This window comes from Lynx rufus, unplaced genomic scaffold (genome assembly GCF_022079265.1).
Source record: "Lynx rufus isolate CCGP_SWC_20201006 ecotype Redwood Valley unplaced genomic scaffold, mLynRuf1.p SCAF_7, whole genome shotgun sequence".
Lineage (NCBI taxonomy): Eukaryota > Metazoa > Chordata > Mammalia > Carnivora > Felidae > Lynx > Lynx rufus.
In genome coordinates this window covers 77,869,926-77,888,397 of record NW_025814889.1, presented here as the reverse complement: position 1 = coordinate 77,888,397, position 18,472 = coordinate 77,869,926, and the positions used below count along the sequence as shown (strand labels likewise).

The window sequence follows — 18,472 nt, the reverse complement described above, 5'->3', positions numbered from 1 at the left end:
GCTCACGAACTGAGAGATCACGACCAGAGTTGAGATTGAGGGTCAGACGCTTAACAGACTGAGCCACCCAAGTGCCCCTAGGGCTATTTTAAATTGAAGCACAGTCTCAGCAAGAAGTCACGAGTTTCTGGTTGCTGGATTCAAGAAGCAGAGGCTCAATGAACATTTGTCAGAGTTAAAACAGAAGTGGGTCGGTCACCTGTGGGGTTGAGAGAAAAACTTCCAAACTTAAATGATACCTTCCTCTCTTTTCTCCCCCCCCTTTTTTTTTTAATTTTTTTTAACGTTTATTTATTTTTGAGACAGAGAGAGAGCATGAACAGGGGAGGGTCAGAGAGAGGGAGACACAGAATCTGAAACAGGCTCCAGGTTCTGAGCTGTCAGCACAGAGCCCGACGCAGGGCTCGAACTCACGGACCGTGAGATCATGACCTGAGCCCAAGTCGGCCGCTTAACCGACTGAGCCACCCAGGCGCCCCCCCCCTTTTTTTTTTTTAATAGGGAGGAGATCTAATCTGTGCTTGGGAGTCCTAGCCTTAAAAAATGAGAATTCAGGGGCACCTGGGTGGCTCAGTCAGTTAAGCATCCGACTTCGGCTTAGGTCATGATCCCATGGCTCATGAGTTCCAGCCCCACATCAGGCTCTCTGCTGTCAGTACGGAGCCTACTTTGGATCCCTTTGGATCCTCTGTCCCTCTTTCTCTCTCTACCCCTCCCCCACTCACTCACACACTTTCTCTCTGTCTCTGTCTCTCTCTCAAGATTAAATAAACATTTTTAAAAAATGAGAATTCAGGGGTGCCTGGGTGGCTCAGTCGGTTAAGCGTCCGACTTCAGCTCAGGTCACGATCTCGCGGTCTGTGAGTTCGAGGCCCGCGTCGGGCTCTGGGCTGATGGCTCAGAGCCTGGAGCCTGCTTCCGATTCCGTGTCTCCCTCTCTCTCTGACCCTCCCCCGTTCATGCTCTGTCTCTCTCTGTCTCAAAAATAAATAAAAAACGTTAAAAAAAATTTTTTTTAAATAAATAAAATAAAATAAATAAATGAGAATTCAGACACGGGAACAAAGAAAGAATTGGGTAGATGGATAGAGCTATGGATGAAGCTATTGATGTTGGAACAGGAGGAGAATCAGTGATGAGGCTGTTTGAAGGAGAGTGTAAAACATGTGACTGATGGAAGGGAAGGGTAAAGTGAGGCAAGGCAGAGAAGGACATCAGGAGAGGAGAGGAATGGTCAGGGTGCACAGGAGGGAGAAGACCTACTGTCTTAAGAAGATGGTAGCAATGTACTTAACCCAGAGAGGAAGGTATAACCCACAGGGTCACGGAGGACACATATTTCCAGCAGAGGAACCCGGGGCGTAGGCTTTTGTTCACTGGATGGGAGAACAAACAGAGGAAAGAAAATCTGCCAGTGCCATGGGAACAATCTCCCAACTTAAAGATCGCCCCCAAAAAGATAACCTACAACTTCTTGGTAAAGAGAACAGAGGCTCATTTATAACATTTGCAGATTCCAGGATTGACGTCTGCTTTGAACCTACTTTTCAACTTTGACCTCTAAGGCGTCTTTCCAAACGTATCTGTTCAGTCACTGAAAGCACTTCTCCCTTTCAGGCAGAAGGCCAGAAGCTCTACAAGGACCTGAAGAACTTCCTTAGCGCCGTCAAAGGTGGGTATTGCGTAGCCAGGGGATTTGAGCTCCTGAGAAGTCTGAGCGCGGAAAGAAAACCATTCTCAGGCGTTTGATCACTTACTTGCCTGCCCCTGAGTCCTGGGGCTTGTGGGCAGAGCAAGAGCAACTCACGGATAACCCAAACCTTCCTCACGGATAACCCAAACCTTCTTGGTCTGCGTCCTTCTGAAGTAGACCCACTGATTTTGCCTGTCCACCCGTATGATTATACCAGCCTACTTTGGGGGAAACTTTATGGTAGACGTGACTTCTCTCCTCTCAGTGATGCATGAAAGCTCAAAACGAGTGTCAGAAACCCTGCAGGAGATCTACAGCAACGAGTGGGACGGTCACGACGAGCTGAAGGCCATCGTAGGGGTAAGAGCGTTTGGGCTAGACACCTCTTCTGGCACTGACTCCTGCCCTCATCTCAGCCTCATCTTTGCTTCTGTATCCCAGCAAATGGGTAAACAAAGGAGCCAATCCACATCGTTCATTTATGTAGCGTTGGTCACGGGCGGTAGCAAAAAGCAATAACTATGGAGGTCAAAACAAGTTTTCCCTAGTCTACGGATTCCTCCGTTGTTGCCCTTCTCCCCCTCCTAAAACCTTACGGAAGTTTCCGCTCCATAAAACCCAAGTGGTTGGTTTTGAAAGTTAACTTCATGCAGTTTTGTGCTCCCAAATTTGCCTGTCCTCCAAGCTCTAGAGTCCAAAACTCTGACCATCTCTTCCTGTTCTTAATCCCTGAATGTACGTCCAGTGTCTTATAGGGCAGCCCCTTCGGGAAGGGCTGTTCCTTCACCTGACTTCTTCACCGGAACCCAACGTGATATTCTAAATACAGAGCTCCAAAAAAGGAAGTCTGTGGCAGGCAGAATTTGGGCTTTCCCCTGGTAGGCGGTTGTTGCTGAGAAGTGGGGCCCTCACCACTGCCCTCTGCCTCTGCCCTCACAGAACAATGATCTCCTTTGGGAAGACTACGAAGAGAAATTAGCTGACCAGGCAGTGAGAACCATGGAAAACTACGTAGCCCAGTTCAGCGAGATCAAGGTAATCGGTTTGCAGAGTCAAGGATGGGTCACGGGTGGCCCCTGGAGGTTAGAAAACATACAGGGTAAACGTCCTACATAGAGTTTGAGCCCACAGTCGGGAGTGAAGCTCAGGAAAGAGGATTAAAAGTCTGGGGTCAGATGGGAGGTTAAGGTGGAAGGTTAGAGCTGTGTGAAGGGCATGTTTAGAATTAGATTTGGGTGAAGAAGATTGGAGCTGTTTTTGAATTAGATCTAGGTCAGGGCATCCCTTTTACTTGTGGAAAAAAAACCCAGCCCATCTGTATATTGTAGACAAGAAGAAACTTGGAGGAGTCATGATAACTACATCCGATACTTGGAAGTCTGCTAGGTAAAAGGGATGCAACCTCTTCTAAGCTGTTCCAGAAAGCAGAGTTAGAGTTCATTTATTCATTCAACTCCTATTTATTAAATTTTTTTTAACGTTTATTTATTTTTGAGATAGAGAGAGACAGAGTATGAATGGGGGAGGGTCAGAGAGAGGGAGACACAGAATCGGAAACAGGCTCCAGGCTCTGAGCTGTCAGCACAGAGCCCGACGCAGGGCTCGAACTCACGGACTGCGAGATCATGACCTGAGCCGAAGTCGGCCGCCCAACCGACTGAGCCACCCAGGCGCCCCAACTCCTATTTATTAAACATCTACTCTGTCAGGTGCTGCACTGCTTTTAGATTAATAGGGAGAAATTAGAGGGGTCCTGACTTCAGTCTGTCATCAAGCTTTCAAAAAATGAAATCTGCTGTGAAGTTGGGAATTGTCCATTCTCTGTTCCAGCAGAAATTGGTAAACTACTTATTTGGGATATTGCAGCTCCACGTGTTCAGTAGGAAGCTGGGCCAGATCATCACTAGTCCTTTGAAAATCCATGATTGAGGGGCGCCTGGGTGGCTCAGTCGGTTAAGCGGCCGACTTCGGCTCAGGTCATGCTCTCGCGGTCCGTGAGTTCGAGCCCCGCGTCGGGCTCTGTGCTGACAGCTCAGAGCCTGGAGCCTGTTTCAGATTCTGTGTCTCCCTCTCTCTGACCCTCCCCCGTTCATGCTCTGTCTCTCTCTGTCTCAAAGAGAAATAAAAACGTTAAAAAAAATTAAAAATAAAATAAAATCCATGATTGAATATGTAGTTTGGATGAGACTGAGTAGACGGTCTCTCAGTGCACGTAACAAGTTACCATTTTTATTATGCTTCAGGATTTGCAAAGCACTTTATGGTCCGCGTTTGAGCTTTCAAATAACACCGTAGGGGCAGATGAGGCTGCTGATGGTCCAAAAGAGACGTGCCTTGCCCTCCATCACGGGGCTAATAAGTGGCAGCACTGGGAGTAAGACCCAGCACCCCTGACTTTGAATTTAGTTAGATTCTCAAGGCCATGTCTCCTGGAGGCTGAACCAGATTCTAGTGGGTTTATAGGAAGTAGTGATGTTTAGTGCAGGCTTCCACATGCTCTGTAGGGTTTCCCTTTACTCTGCACCACCCCCCCCCCGAGAATTCCCATTCTTTCCAAAGAGCGAGGGAGATCCCTTGGGCACAAAACTGTTAGAAAGTGCAGTGCGATAATAGGAGCCAGTCATCGTGCCTCTGCGTTTGACACTCTGTCACCTGCATCCTGGCCACCGAAAAGTGACTCTCGAGGCCTCTCTCCTACCTCTGGGCTAGGAAAGAATTGCCAAGCGGGGTCGGAAACTTGTGGACTATGACAGTGCCCGACACCACCTGGAGGCGTTGCAGAATGCCAAGAAGAAAGATGAGGCCAAGACTGCCAAGGTAAAAAAAAAAAAAAAAAAAACCTGATAAAACCTTCCTGTCCTCCCGCTGGGCCAGGCTGGGTTTAAGAAACGATAAATCCATGGGGGCGCCTAGGTGGCGCAGTCGGTTAAGCGTCCGACTTCAGCCAGGTCACGGTCTCGCGGTCTGTGAGTTCGAGCCCCGCGTCAGGCTCTGGGCTGATGGCTCAGAGCCTGGAGCCTGTTTCCGATTCTGTGTCTCCCTCTCTCTCTGCCCCTCCCCCGTTCATGCTCTGTCTCTCTCTGTCCCAAAAATAAATAAAAACGTTGAAAAAAAATTAAAAAAAAAAGAAACGATAAATCCAGCATCCAGCGTGTCCTGAAGGAAATCCTGTGTTCCCTGACACCAATGCTCTCAGGATAGTCAAACACTCATGGCTTGGGAGGGCACGGGTCTGGGGAAAGAGAGGCTCGGTTCCCAGGAAGTCCCTGAAAAGCTGCAGAGGATCAAGGAGGCACAGCCTCTCCAGCCTTAGACCCGGGACCGAGGGCAACGGCCCTGTCTGTTTCACCCCCTAGGCAGAGGAAGAGTTCAACAAAGCCCAGAGTGTGTTTGAAGACCTGAACCAGGAACTGCTGGAGGAACTGCCCGCTCTGTATCACAGGTAATGATTGACCTTCAGAAAAGGCCTGGACCCCCAGGGCCGCTGGAGGCCCGGGGTTACCTGGCAACCCAAACGTGTCACCTGAGCTCTGGTGCAAGAGTGGGATGTGTAGCCTCAGCCCTGCCACTGCCTTGCTGGGTGACATTAGGCAAGCTGCCTTATCGCCCCAGACCTTGCTTACTTCACAGGCGGTACGGAGCTAACCACGCCTGCCCTGCCAGCTTTTCCAGTTTAAAGGCAAGGTGCTTCTTGGACAGGAGCGATCTTGGCAAGTAGATGGCCGTCATCACGCGAGCCAGGAGTATATGGTTCCGTGCCTCGGTGTGTGCTGTCTTAAGCCAGCTTGGCTCACGAACATCCGGCTCGATGGAGACGCTAAGCCCCGGGATGATTATTTCTATTAATGATGTCTTTGCTTCACAGGAGGTAAACATGTTGTAGACGTAAATCTCCCACATTGGGAGGAGGCGTCTGAGTAGAAATTGTCTTTGTATCTGACTTTTCATTGCACGAGATATGCTGTAATGGCAGCTGTAGTCGGTATTTTATATTGCCACTTAATATCAGTCTCTATGGTGGAGCCTTTTTTTTTTTTTAATGTTTATTTATTTTTGAGACAGAGAGAGACCGAATATGAGCAGGGAAGGGGCAGAGAGAGAGGGAGACACAGAATGTGAAGCAGGCTCCAGGCTCCGAGCTGTCAGCACAGAACCCGATGCGGGGCTCGAACTCACGAACCGCGAGATCATGACCTGAGCCGAAGTCGGCCGCTTAACTGACTGAGCCACCCAGGCGCCCCTGGTGGAGCCTTTTTAATCACTACACGTATTCTAAGACACCAGTTATGTGACTCCTAATTTAAATAGCGTTGCAATTTCATACAGTTTCTTTAAATGTAAATTTCCCCCATTCACTCACTTTCATTCCCCCATTGGTAGAATTCTGCCAATGTGCCTTCGGCTTCATCGAAGCCCAGGTATTGCACAATGAGAAAGAATAATTATTTATGATAATAATTATAATGGTATGGCCTTATATTTTTACAGCACTTTAAAAAGTCTTTAGAGTACTTTCATATCTACGTTAGTACCTAAAGGGCCTGGATCAAGATAGCTTCACGCACCTAGAGGTCTCATGTTTTGGCATCAGGCTGGGCCGATAAGTGTCTCCCCTGACCTTCCCACTCTTCTGAGAGCCCAGTGTGCTGCTGGCCTCACCCTGACAAATCCAGATCACATCCTGAGTCTAGGGTGCAGGGTGCTTTTCTCTGAGGACTCTTCGTGTCCACTGGTGTTGGCTTAAGCTCCTCCCTTGTATCTCAAAGACTTCCTTTACCATCGCTCACCTGCATGTGGTCTTGTTTTTGTTTTTTGGCCCCTGATAGTCGTATTGGCTGTTACGTGACCATCTTCCAGAACATCTCCAACCTGAGGGATGTCTTCTACAGGGAGATGAGCAAGGTGAGAAACATCATGGCGAATTTGGACAGCTAGGTGGGTCTTCCTAGGAAATGTGAAAGTAGCCCTAACTTAAATAAGCTCATTAAATATTGATATTGGCAGCACGGGTTTTTACCTTTTTCTCATGAGGAGATAATAGCACTTGACTGACATTGTTGAACTGGGTTAAAGCACCTGTACACAACCTCAGAGGCCCCTCCCCATCTCCATTAACAACTGAATAATGGCAGCCAAACTTGAGCTTCAGATGAATAAAGGAGGTGGGCCTTTGGAAGGAATAGCTGACATGGGGAACCAAGCTGTGAAATCTTTTATTTTTATTTATTTTATTTATTATTTTTTTTTAACGTTTATTTTTGAGAGAGAGAGAGAGCACGCGCACACAAGCAGGGGAAGGGCAGAGAGAGGGGGAGACATAGAATCGGAAGCAGGCTCCAGGCTCTGGGCTGTCAGCAGAGAGCCCGATGTGGGGCTCGAACTCACGAACCCCTTAACGGACTGAGCCACCCAGGCGCCCCTTTATTTTTTATTTTAAACACTGTGCCACATGCAGAACTCAAACTCACGACCACAAGACCAAGAGTCACATGCTCTACTGACTGAGCCAGCCAGGAGTCCCAGGCTGTGGAAATCTTTATCTTCTGTTGCTAGGGAGCAAGGAGGACGGTGGTTTTTTTAATTTATTTTTTATTTTTTTTACATTTATTTATTTTTGAGAGACAGAGTGAGACAAAGTGAGAGCGGGGGAGGGGCAGAGAGAGAGGGAGACACAGGATCGGAAGCAGGCTCCAGGCTCTGAGCCGTCAGCACAGAGCCCGACGTGGGGCTCGAACCCACAGACTGTGAGATTATGACCTGAGCCGAAGTCGGACACTCAACCGACTGAGCCACCCAGGCGCCCCAAGGAGGGCGGTGTTTAAACACAGGTCGGTTTCTCAGGTAGTTGGGCGTGAATGGAGAAGGCCAGTCCTATGCAGTGACAGGCAGCCACACAACATGACCTCATGGGGTCTTTTCTAGTCCTGGGATTCCAAGACTCTTTGCTATTACAACACTAACTGAATTCGTGCACACAACCACATGTTCCTGTCCGCAGTTTCTTGAGCTAAATTATGGTTTGCCTCGTTAATATTACAATGGGTTTTTATTGCCTGGATTACCTGAGAGAAGCTAGAACCTCAAATCAAACATCAGACATCAAGGACCCAGCCTTGAGGGAGGGAGCTGCCAGTCTGATGGAAGAGACAGAACTTAGGACACAGACAAGTCAAGGAAGAAGGGGTGGCAGGACAGGACCCTGGACACTAGTGCAAAAGAGATGAGGAGGAGTTTTATAGTTAAGGGTGGGGAGGTTTTATCTGGGGAACTGTCTGAAAGGGAGAAGAGAAGGGATATGCCAGTCTCAGGTTCCCTCTGGCTAGCAACCGTCTCTCTTGCTGGCTCTAGCTGAACCACAGTCTCTACGAGGTGATGAGCAAACTGGAGAAGCAACATTCCAACAAGGTCTTTGTGGTGAAGGGAGTATCAAGGTGAGCAACTTCTGAGACTCTTGGCTGCTTCCCTTGTCCTGTGAACACTCGCAGCACTCCCATTTCCATCCCCAATCCTGGCCTTCCCTTCACGGTCATGTGCATGATGTTGGTTGTTACTTGTTTTTTGTAAAGAGTTTGGGTTTGGTTTTTTGTTTTTTTTGTTTTTTGTTTTTATTTTGAGAAAGAGAGCACGAGTGCACACACAGGCAAGAAAAAGAGCGGGGGGAAGAGGGGAGGGAAGGGCAGAGAGAGAGGGAGAGAGAATCCCAAACTCACAAACCACGAGATCATGACCTGAGCGAAAGTCAGACCCTTACCAACTGAGCCACCCAGGCGCCCCACTTTGTTGTTTGTATTATGCCTCCTATAAATTCTTTTTTTTTTGTATGGAATATTTCAGCTATCACTAAAGGTATAAAAAATACAATAAAAAAAGAATAATACAATAAATAGCCATACAGTTACCACCAGATTTAAGAAATCAGCTATTATATGTATTATTGAAGCACACGGTGTCCCTTCCCCACTCACTTTCTCTTCCTGCCCCCTCTCCAAAGGTGACCACTGTCTTCAATTTCGTATTTCTTTTTCCCATGCATGTCTTTTTACTTTTCTTATACACATACACGCACGCACAGAAAATACCGTTTTGCATGTTTTCAAACTTTATAAACTGGAATCATACTTGACGTGTTCTTTTGCAACTTCTTTCTGTTCTCTTCATACCGTTTGTGACATTCGTTTATCCTGTTGCTACGTGTTACCAGCTCTTGTCTTTCCTTTCCCCTGACTGTGATGGATGCTGTTGTGTGGCTGTCCACAATTTATTTTTCTGTCCTCCTGCTGATAGACATCTGGGTTGTTTTCCAGTTTCTTGCTATTACAAATAATGTTACAGCGGACACGTCTTGCATTTCTCTTTGTGTGTATCACCAAGAGTTTCTTTAGGGTGTACATTTGGAGGGGAATTGCTGAGTCATAGTCTGTGCATGGGCTTCTTCAGCCTTGCTAGGGATTGTCATTGTCAAATGGCTCTCCCAAGTGACTGCTGGAATTTACAACTCACCAGGAGTAGTAAAAGCCCCCCAGTGCTCCATGTTCTTGCTACATATGACATTGTCAGACCTATTTAGTTTTCTAAACTAATGGGTATGAAGTGGAATTTTTGCAATTTAATTCACACTCCACAATCGCTGGTTACCTTGAGCATCTTTTCGTGTTACTGGCCGTTTAACGTTCCTTTCTGTGACTTTCCAGTTTAACCTTGTTTTCACATTTTTCACTTGTATTGCTTACCTTTTTCTTAAAATTTTTTTAATGTGTATTTATTTTCGAGAAAGTGAGAGTGAGTGCGTGAGCTGGGGAGGGGGCAGAGAGACCAGGACAGAGGACCTGAAGCCGCCTCTGCCCTGATAGCAGTAAGCACAGTGTGGGACTCAGACTCACAAACTGTGAGATCATGACCTGAGCGAAAGCCGGATGCTTAACCGACTGCGCCACCCAGGTGCCCCTGTTTACCCTTTTTAAAATTGATTTGTAGGAGGTATTTTTTGTGTTTGTTCTGGATATTAATACTTTAATGCTATGCATTGCAAATATCTTCTCAATTTTATGACTTTCTTCTTGTGTGTGTGTGTGTGTGTGTGTGTGTGTGTGTGTGTTGTCTATTGCCTTCATACATTCTTTATGCTGGTAGACATAAGCAGTTCAGTGGTCCCTCAGAATGTGATCACTTTCTCATTCTGGAGCCTTTGATTCTTTCTATGTACAAGGTTTTATGTTGAGAGTTAGAGACCCAAAGACATAGGAGACTTGTCCTTTCCCTGAAGTGATTTACCAAAAGTTGAAAGGACAGAAAATGTACCCATGGAGACAAGGAACAATATAAGCTTGCACACATAAGTACTCAATGAGACCAGTAGGAATTCCAGAGAAGTAAGTATCTGCCATTGCAGGGATGGTCAGGGTAGACTTTTAAAGGAGGTGGTGAAACTGATCTTGGGACTTAAAGGAAGCATCAGGCTCACATTTGTTATTTGTATTATCCATTTAGCAATCTGTTACAGCAATTTGTTTAGTGATTACAAATCATCACTAAAGGGTCAATGTAGATTTCCTAGACAAATTCCCTTTTTGCTCCAAAAATTCTGTTTCTCCATTTCTCAGCATTTAGAGACAGAATTCTCTGTAGTGGTCCATTTGTCTGAAATTTACTATCACTGACACCAAGATGTCCCAGAACCTCGTAGGGAAATGTGGTTTTTTTCTGGCTATGTCCTGGGCCTCTAAAGCTACTGACCCTAGAATGTCAGTGTTAGAAATAACCTCTGTCGCTCAGCTTATTATCTCACATCAGAAACTGCCACAAGGCCAGAACGAAGTTTTTCTCTTTCTCTGCCTATTCCCATCTCCCATCCTTGTGCCAACATAATTGGTATCTGTCGAGTAAATATCTGTGGGTTGCTTAGTCAGTTTGTAGACAGTACATAGGAGGCCCCTGAGGTGAGGAGGACTCAAGCTGACGTTGGCCATACAAGCACTCGGCACAGTGTCTGGCCTACTGAATACATAGAGTCAGTTTTCATTATTCATGGTCATTGTGTTCCATAAAGTCACCGTGACCACTGGATTAGTGAACACTGAACCATTACTCCTAAGGGAGATACGGAGTTAGGTTCCCATAAGACCCCACTCCTAGCATTTTCATCAGCCAATCAGTACATAACATTGTCTTCTTGTGTGTGTTTCTGTTGAAAGACACCTTGTTGTTGACTCCTAGCCCACAACACCATAACTCCTCCCTGAGGGAAGCTTATCTGACAGGCATTTTTTCCTTTGTGAGGCACATCACAGTCGTCTCGCTCTAAGCACTTTACTGCTATACTTGGGAGGCCATTCTAACAGCAAAATCACCAACGAAAAGCACACTGTGAGAGACATGGCAAAAAGGACATGTTTGTGGTTGTAAGAGCTGAAACCAGGCGGAGGGTTGCCTGGTTAGACCTTGGCTGGGAAAGTGCCCTTCAGGCACCCACTTTTCAAAGCTCGCGTCGTGTCCATGGCTGGCTGCAAAAGAAAGCATCGTGAGTGTTCATTTTGGAGTTACAAATCAATTTTGGGGACCAGGTGAATTTGCAAATAGTCCACAAGAATCAACTGTGTATCACCTGTGAATCTTTTCCCCAGAGAAAACATCCTGTCAGCATTTTGCTATGTTTCTTTCCAGTCTTGCTTTCTTTATATATATTTTTTACGTAATTGAGATCGTGATATATATAACATGTTATAGCCTCTTTTGCACCATATAACAGAAGCATTATCGCAAAGTATACAAGCTTTCTCATGTCTTAAATTTTTTTAATGTTTTTGAAGGAGAGAGAGACAGACAGAGCATGAGTGGGGGGAGGAGCAGAGAGAGAGGGAGACACAGAATCGGAAGCAGGCTCCAGGCTCTGAGCTGTCAGCACAGAGCCCGACGCGGGGCTTGAACTCACAAACCGTGAGATCATGACCTGACCCGAAGTCGGACGCTCAACCGACTGAGCCACCCTGGCGTCCCCAAGCTTTCCCGTATCTTAGATGGCTTTGTTCTATTTTCTTATGATGTGCATGCATCATTATTTACGTGGGGGTATTTAGGTTGCTTCCAGGTCTCAGCTCTTCTGAATCTGAACGCTCTTACTTTTTTAGCAGCAGCAGACGCTCTTTAGTCATCTCTTCCCCAGTTCGAACATCGGCAGTCTCCAGCCCTCTCACCTCACCTACCAGTCCCTCCGCGCTTGCTTTGAAGAATGAAGGGGACTCCATCTCAGCAAGTGAAGAAGAGCTGGCATCTGATCTGGCCCAGCGAGAAGATGATGCTGAGATTAAAGAGCCCTTAAAAGACCAGGAAGAAGAAGTGGAAGAGTCTGAAGCTAGCTCCTCCGAGGAGGAAGAGCCTCTGCCAGCTTGCCACGGCCCCGCCCAGGCCCAGCCCTCTCCCACCATTGAGGACGGCAAGTCCCAAGAGGAAGCGCTCCCCGGCTCCCCATCTCCATCACCGGGCGGACCCCTTCTCCCTTCAGAACAGCCCTCATCTCCCCCAGAAGTGGTCCTCCGAACCCGCACCTCAAGTGAAGGGTCCGAACAACCGAAGAAGAGAGCCCCTGTCCAGAGGACCTCCGCACCTCCTAATAGGCCGCCTCCGCCCAGAGCCACTCCCAGCCCCAGGCACTCCTTGGGGAACCTCCCCTCCAGCCCTCCAGCCTCTGAACAGGGCTCGCCCACCAGTCCTAGGGCCCTCTTGGAGGCTTCTCCTGACCCCCAGCCACCAGAGAAGCCAGCAAGAACTCCTGAGGCCAGAGAAAAGGAGAACATCGGCAATCTGAACCCAGAAGAACTTTGTACTTCCCCTACCTTGATGTCCTCTGAGGTGAGATTGGGTCTGGTTGAGTCTTTTTTTTTTTTTAATTTTTTTTTTTTCAACGTTTATTTATTTTTGGGACAGAGAGAGACAGAGCATGAACGGGGGAGGGGCAGAGAGAGAGGGAGACACAGAATCGGAAACAGGCTCCAGGCTCTGAGCCATCAGCCCAGAGCCCGGCGCGGGGCTCGAACTCACGGACCGCGAGATCGTGACCTGGCTGAAGTCGGACGCCCAACCGACTGCGCCACCCAGGCGCCCCCTGGTTGAGTCTTTATTCCCTTTTACATCCTCCATGTAGATCACCTTTACTACAGTCAGCTTGCCCCAGGTGATAAGATCTTCTGTCATTAGGTTACAGTTTCGAGGATATTCTCGGACACCTTTTTGGTCCTGGGCATCGTTTCACAGATTCATAGCGACTAATTTAGTGACCTGTACTCTCAGGGTGGTTGACTTCTGCAAAGGGCTTATCTCTCATGTTATTATTATTGTTATGAACAGATTCTTATTCATTTCTTTCTTTTGCTCCCAAGTTCTGGGAGTTCCCAAGGTAAAGAATCTACAACGGGGCTCCTGGGTGGCTCAGTCGGTTAACGGTCCGGCTTCGGCTCAGGTCATGATCTCAAAGTTTGTGGGTTCGAGCCCCGTGTCAGGCTCTGTGCTGACAGCTCAGAGCCTGGAGCCTGCTTCAGATTCTGTGTCTCCTTCTCTCTCTGTTCCTCCCCTGCTCACACTCTGTCTCTCTCTCTCTCTCAAAAATAAAGATTAAAAAAAAATTTTTTTTAAAGAAAAAGAATCTACAACTGGCACCCTGAGCTTTACATTTTTTAGTAGGGACAGGGAGGAGGGTCTCATTCCAGTTCATCATACTTGTGACTACAGTAAGAAAAATGGCATCTGCAAATTTCCAAGGTGCATCTTCTGTGATGAGAGAGGCGTAGAAGAAGGAACTCACAGGGGAAAGTAAGGCAAAAGGGATGGTCTTTTGAAAGGTGAGGATATGGATGAGAAAAGGATTGTGTTAAAATAGAGAAAGAGACCTGTGGAGAGCGACCAGTTCTGTAAAGGATCTGGAAATCAAGTTGTATTCTATTCAAATGACACGGAAAGGCTATATCATATCAAAGAGCGATTTGACTTGTTCTATGAGATTTCTGAGGGCAGAACTGTGTGTAATTTTTTTTTCAAGTACATTTTGGATCAATATAAGGTAAACATTCAGTGATTAGCTCTGTTAAAAAATGATATGGAAAACCCATTTCAAATATAGGGAGAAGGAAGCACAGGGACTTCCAAAAACCAAAATAGGATAGGCCACCTTGAGAAATAGCCCCCGTCCCTTGCTGTTGAAAGCTAAGAATATATGATCACCTGTCAGGTGCATTATAGAGAAGATTATGGTGAGACACCTCACTAGATGGCACCAAGATTCATTCATTCATTCATTCCATAATTACTTACTGAGTCCCTGCTATGTGCCAGGCACTCTTCTAGGAGGTGGGATATTACAGTGAGCAAAACACAAAATTCTCTGCCTTCCTGCATCTTACATTCTAGTGGCTGGGGGTAGGGAGAATAAGGGAGATAGGCAAGAAACGATAAATAAGTAAAATTACAATTTAGTGTTGATAAGAGATCTAGAGAGAAATTAAGTAGGGGAAGGCACAGGGAGCGAAGGCTAAATTGGAGGTTTTTTTATTTTTTATTTATTTTTTATTTATTTTTTAAATGTTTATTTTTGAGACAGAGAGAGACAGAGCATGAATGGGGGAGGGTCAGAGAGAGAGGGAGACACAGAATCCGAAGCAGGCTCCAGGCTCCTAGCTGTCAGCACAGAGCCCAACGTGGGGCTCGAACTCACAGACCGTGAGATCATGACCTGAGCCGAAGTCAGACGCTTAACCGACTGAGCCACCCAGGCGCCCCTGGAGGTTTTTTTAAAAAAAAATTTTAATGTTTACTTATTTTTGAGAGACAGAGCATGAGTGGGGGAGGAGCAGAGAGAGGGAGACACAGAATCCAAAGCAGGCTCCAGGCTCCAGGCTGTCAGCAACAGAACCCGACACGGGGCTCAAACCCAGGAGCCGTGAGATCATGCCCTGAGCCGAAGTCAGGCGCTCAACTGACTGAGCCACCCAGGCGCCCCGGCTAAATTGCAGTTTTAAACGGAGTGGCCAAAGGAAACATTTGGGCAATGAAGGAGGCTGGGGCATGAGCCACGTGGATATCTGGGAGTCTGAGATTCCCGGTGCCCCTCGGTTCACACCACCCCGTGACTGCCTGTGCCTCACTGAGGGCTGACCAGGCTACCTTGAGAGCCTCCTGGTATCTGGACATAGGCACCATGCCAGTACTGTGGGCACCAGCTAACAGACAAAGCATCCAGGGTGGCATCCAGGGTGTGAAGGCGTGGGACTTCCTCATACATTGTCCGCTTTGATCCACAGGTTTTTTCAGAGTCTGACAAGGCAAAGAAGATAGAAGACAAGGAAGAGAACAAGAAGCTGGGCTTCGCTGACTCCCCTGAGGTACTAACATCTAAGTCGTCAGCGCCCTTATGCCCTCGGTCTTGATCCACGTGAGGCACTGAAGGTCCTAACGGGGCAAGATCTAGAACTTGCCCCTTGTTGGCTTCTCGTGTGAGGAAGCTATGCTGACTGGGAGAAATAGGCAGGACTTGTGGACGGTGAATAAGTGCAGGCTAACTGTGGGATTTTGAATGGGTAAAGTGTAGCCACTTTTCACTTGTCTGCACCACAAAGAGCAATTCAATGGCATGGAAGGTCCAAGATCAATTTAAGTGTGACTGTAACATATTACATGATTTTGGTATGGGGTCAGCAATAGAATGGCCTCTTTGGCTCTGGAGGATAAAACAGGTTTGCCTCTTTGGAGTAATCTTATTGGAGGGGCGATTATAGGGGCCGAGATGCTGTCTATTTTTGAGGAATGCGCTAGTAACACTGTCCTCCTTGGGAAAGAGATATAGGACGCAACCTGCTCCCTGCTCCTCCCCTCCTTATGTTTGAGATTTATAGTATTTCCTTACTCCCAGCCTCTCCTGGGGGATTGCTCAGTCCTCAGCTAAGGAGGCATATTTTTGCTTAATCGCCTGAGAGAGAATGAAGGGTCTCTGAAAGAATAGTACTTTTCTGGGAGGCAGTATTACCTTTGGGGTAATTCACAGCCTGGAACTGGAGGAGGGAAGAAGAAGAAGAAGGATCCCTGAAAGCAGAAACCACAGACTTCCAAGTGGCTGTCCCAGACTGTTAGAAGTTGGTCCTGCTTTTCGAGCGGGTGAATTTTATAGTGTGTAGGTTAAATTTCAATTAAAAAAATACATTCACTCCAAACCTTAGAATGCCAAGGTCTCCCCCTGGCTTAGCAGTTCCTGGACAGGGCTTTCCGTACCTCGGGTTCCCATCTCAGAACCCAGAACTCTTCCCCAAAGAAACCATCATACCACTTGGCCTTTCCAAACCGGCACAGCCGACGATCATCTCAGCGTGAGAGCCGCAGTGCATTCTCAAGGAGGGTTAGTCTAAAAGTGGTGGGTAGTGTTTTTAAGACCTACATTTAGGGGCGCCTGGGTGGCTCAGTCGGTTAAGCGTCCGACTTCGGCTCGGGTCACGATCTCGCGGTCCGTGAGTTCGAGCCCCACGTCGGGCTCTGGGCTGATGGCTCAGAGCCTGGTGCCTGCTTCCGATTCTGTGTCTCCCTCTCTCTCTGCCCCTCCCCCGTTCATGCTCTGTCTCTCTCTGTCTCAAAAATAAATAAAACGTTCAAAATTAAAAAAAAAAGACCTACATTTATACCCTCCTAGATTCCCACATAGATTTATATACAGATGCATGTCACACGGATCACACAGGGTCTGATCAGGGAGACAACGGGAGTCCCAAGACCCGGTTCCCTGTCATTTCACCTTTGAATCTGGGTCTCTTGATCTGTAACACAGCATGACAGTAAAGCCTTCCCCGATGCTCTCAGGCCATAGTGAAACAACACTGTACGTTTGCCCTTTGTGTTGTCCTTGCCCCTTGTAAAGTGTAGCGCACAGAAGACCCTTCTAAGCTGGGGAGAGGCTGGGGAGGTGGATCCACCTCTTAACCAGCAGAACTCTTCTTTTTGTAGAGCCAAGATCAGCTTCACGTCTCCGCAGTTCCAGAAGAGAGTGACGTCATGGCACCCGAGCCTCAAGAAGAGGTAAGGAGGCCAGATCCACAGAATGGGATGAGTGGGAAGATTGGGCACTAGGGGTGAACAGAGGTTTGGTTACAGTCGGCTACAGGGGGAAGCCAGCAGTGAACAGTATCCTCCGGGCAAAGTCAGGCAGGTGGGAGCCAGAGGAACCAAGAATAACCTGGGCCTTTGTGGTTTCTGTGCCCATTTCCCAGCCCTTGACCTTGAACCTCTGGACCTCTTGCCGTAGCCTTATCTCCTAAATATGTGTTTAGTTGTATGGGAACTTATTTCAAAAAGGAGTTGAGATATATATAAAAGGCACACAAAAAGGTAAATACGTACACACGCACAGCATACTCAGAAGTATATTAGTAACCATGACATAAAATGGAGCCATGAACTAGGGAAAGACAAAAAAGCATTCTATAAAATAAAAGTACCCAGGGTGGACCACAAAGGTGGTTGCAACACTTTCTAACATCCAAGGAGAAGAGGAAAATATGACCAGCTCATTTAGTTCGTGCTGCCCACTCCTCAAGAGAGCAACAGCTCTTGTTACTAAGACGAAAAGAAGTTTCCCCTGTGAGTCCTCGTAAAGAGATGGCAAATGATGCGATGAACAGTATCTGCACCCAGTCTTTACAGTAATCCCAGCAACCAGTTTTACATCGCCTCCCTGGGTACAGCCCAGTGCCTTACAAGAAATACAATTTGCTAGAAGCAAACTGAGCTCCTCCACCCCCTCCTCCCCGGGAGTGGTTGGTGAGAGGGCAGGTCGGCATCTAACCCAATCACGTTTGTTTGTTCTCCAGGTATCTACAGTGCAAAATGACTAACTCTGAAGAGGGACTGCCGAGCCCCCCCCCCCAGCACACACCTCCCCAAGAAGCTCCTCAGCTCAAGGGTATACAGGTCAGAGGGACTTAAGATCTAGCATTCATTTTTAGGTTCTCCACCCGTGTGAATGCTGATGGTCTCTAAAGATCTAGCATTAATGGGGGCTGAGGAGCAGACTTAGGAGAGGGAGGGAGGCAGGCTTGGGAGAAGAAACCATTAGACTCGGGGAGTATTTAACTCAGGCTTTAGCATTGTCAGAATAAGAAGACTTTATATGTTAATTAAAGTAGGCGGAAGATGACCATAAATTAGCAAAAGCATCTATAGACAGACACGTCCGCACAGAGACCCATAACCACACGTACTCAAAGAACAGCACACAAATCTTTGACTCACCACTCATTGGCAAGACCTCGAGCCAGAAGAACAGATTTGCAGACAATAAATAAAAGTATCATTCGAACCGTGTGTGGATCCTTATTTTAACACAAAGTTGTTCCAGCCCAGCACACTGTTCTCCACTTAGGTCGTATTGCATGTACCCCTTGTTCAGAAAGCGTCAGTCCCATCCTTGACCCCCAGCTTGGTCAGAATGCTGCGGGGGGAGGGGGGGTGCACAGGTTCCTTTCCTCAATCCAGACGCTTTACTGCATGCCCTCTCTCACTTTCAATTAATAAGCAAATGCCCTTGGAAAGGGGTTGCATTTTAGAGCTGTGTCTAGTGTTTACAATGTGGTCCTTGGCGTAAATAAGCATCTGAAGGGCGCCTGGGTGGCTCGGTTGGTTGAGCGTCCGACTTCGGCTCAGGTCGTGATCTCATAGTTCATGAATTTGAGCCCCACGTTGGGCTCTGCGGAGCCTGCTTAGGATTCTCTCTCTGTCCCCATCTCTGTCTCTCCCCCACTGGCCTGCATGCTC

General features: G+C 47.4%; 1 protein-coding gene across 3 annotated transcripts in view; it reads left to right on the top strand.

Moving 5' to 3' along the window:
• BIN2 (bridging integrator 2) overlaps window positions 1–18,017 on the top strand; it is a 35,255-nt gene extending 17,238 nt beyond the window's left edge. Inside the window, exons 3-13 of one of the 3 annotated variants that reach the window (XM_047065578.1) lie at window positions 1,618–1,672; window positions 1,959–2,053; window positions 2,633–2,728; window positions 4,403–4,510; window positions 5,050–5,135; window positions 6,520–6,595; window positions 8,042–8,124; window positions 11,821–12,538; window positions 14,980–15,060; window positions 16,667–16,738; window positions 17,530–18,017. In XM_047065578.1, coding sequence (XP_046921534.1) covers window positions 1,618–1,672; window positions 1,959–2,053; window positions 2,633–2,728; window positions 4,403–4,510; window positions 5,050–5,135; window positions 6,520–6,595; window positions 8,042–8,124; window positions 11,821–12,538; window positions 14,980–15,060; window positions 16,667–16,738; window positions 17,530–17,553 — 1,494 coding nt within the window. In that variant the 3' untranslated portion in view covers window positions 17,554–18,017. Of the gene's footprint in view, window positions 1–1,617; window positions 1,673–1,958; window positions 2,054–2,632; window positions 2,729–4,402; window positions 4,511–5,049; window positions 5,136–6,519; window positions 6,596–8,041; window positions 8,125–11,817; window positions 12,541–14,979; window positions 15,061–16,666; window positions 16,739–17,529 lie in introns of those variants that run through there. The other 2 variants (XM_047065577.1, XM_047065579.1) reach the window with 2 other exon arrangements.
• Window positions 18,018–18,472: the final 455 nt, after the last annotated feature.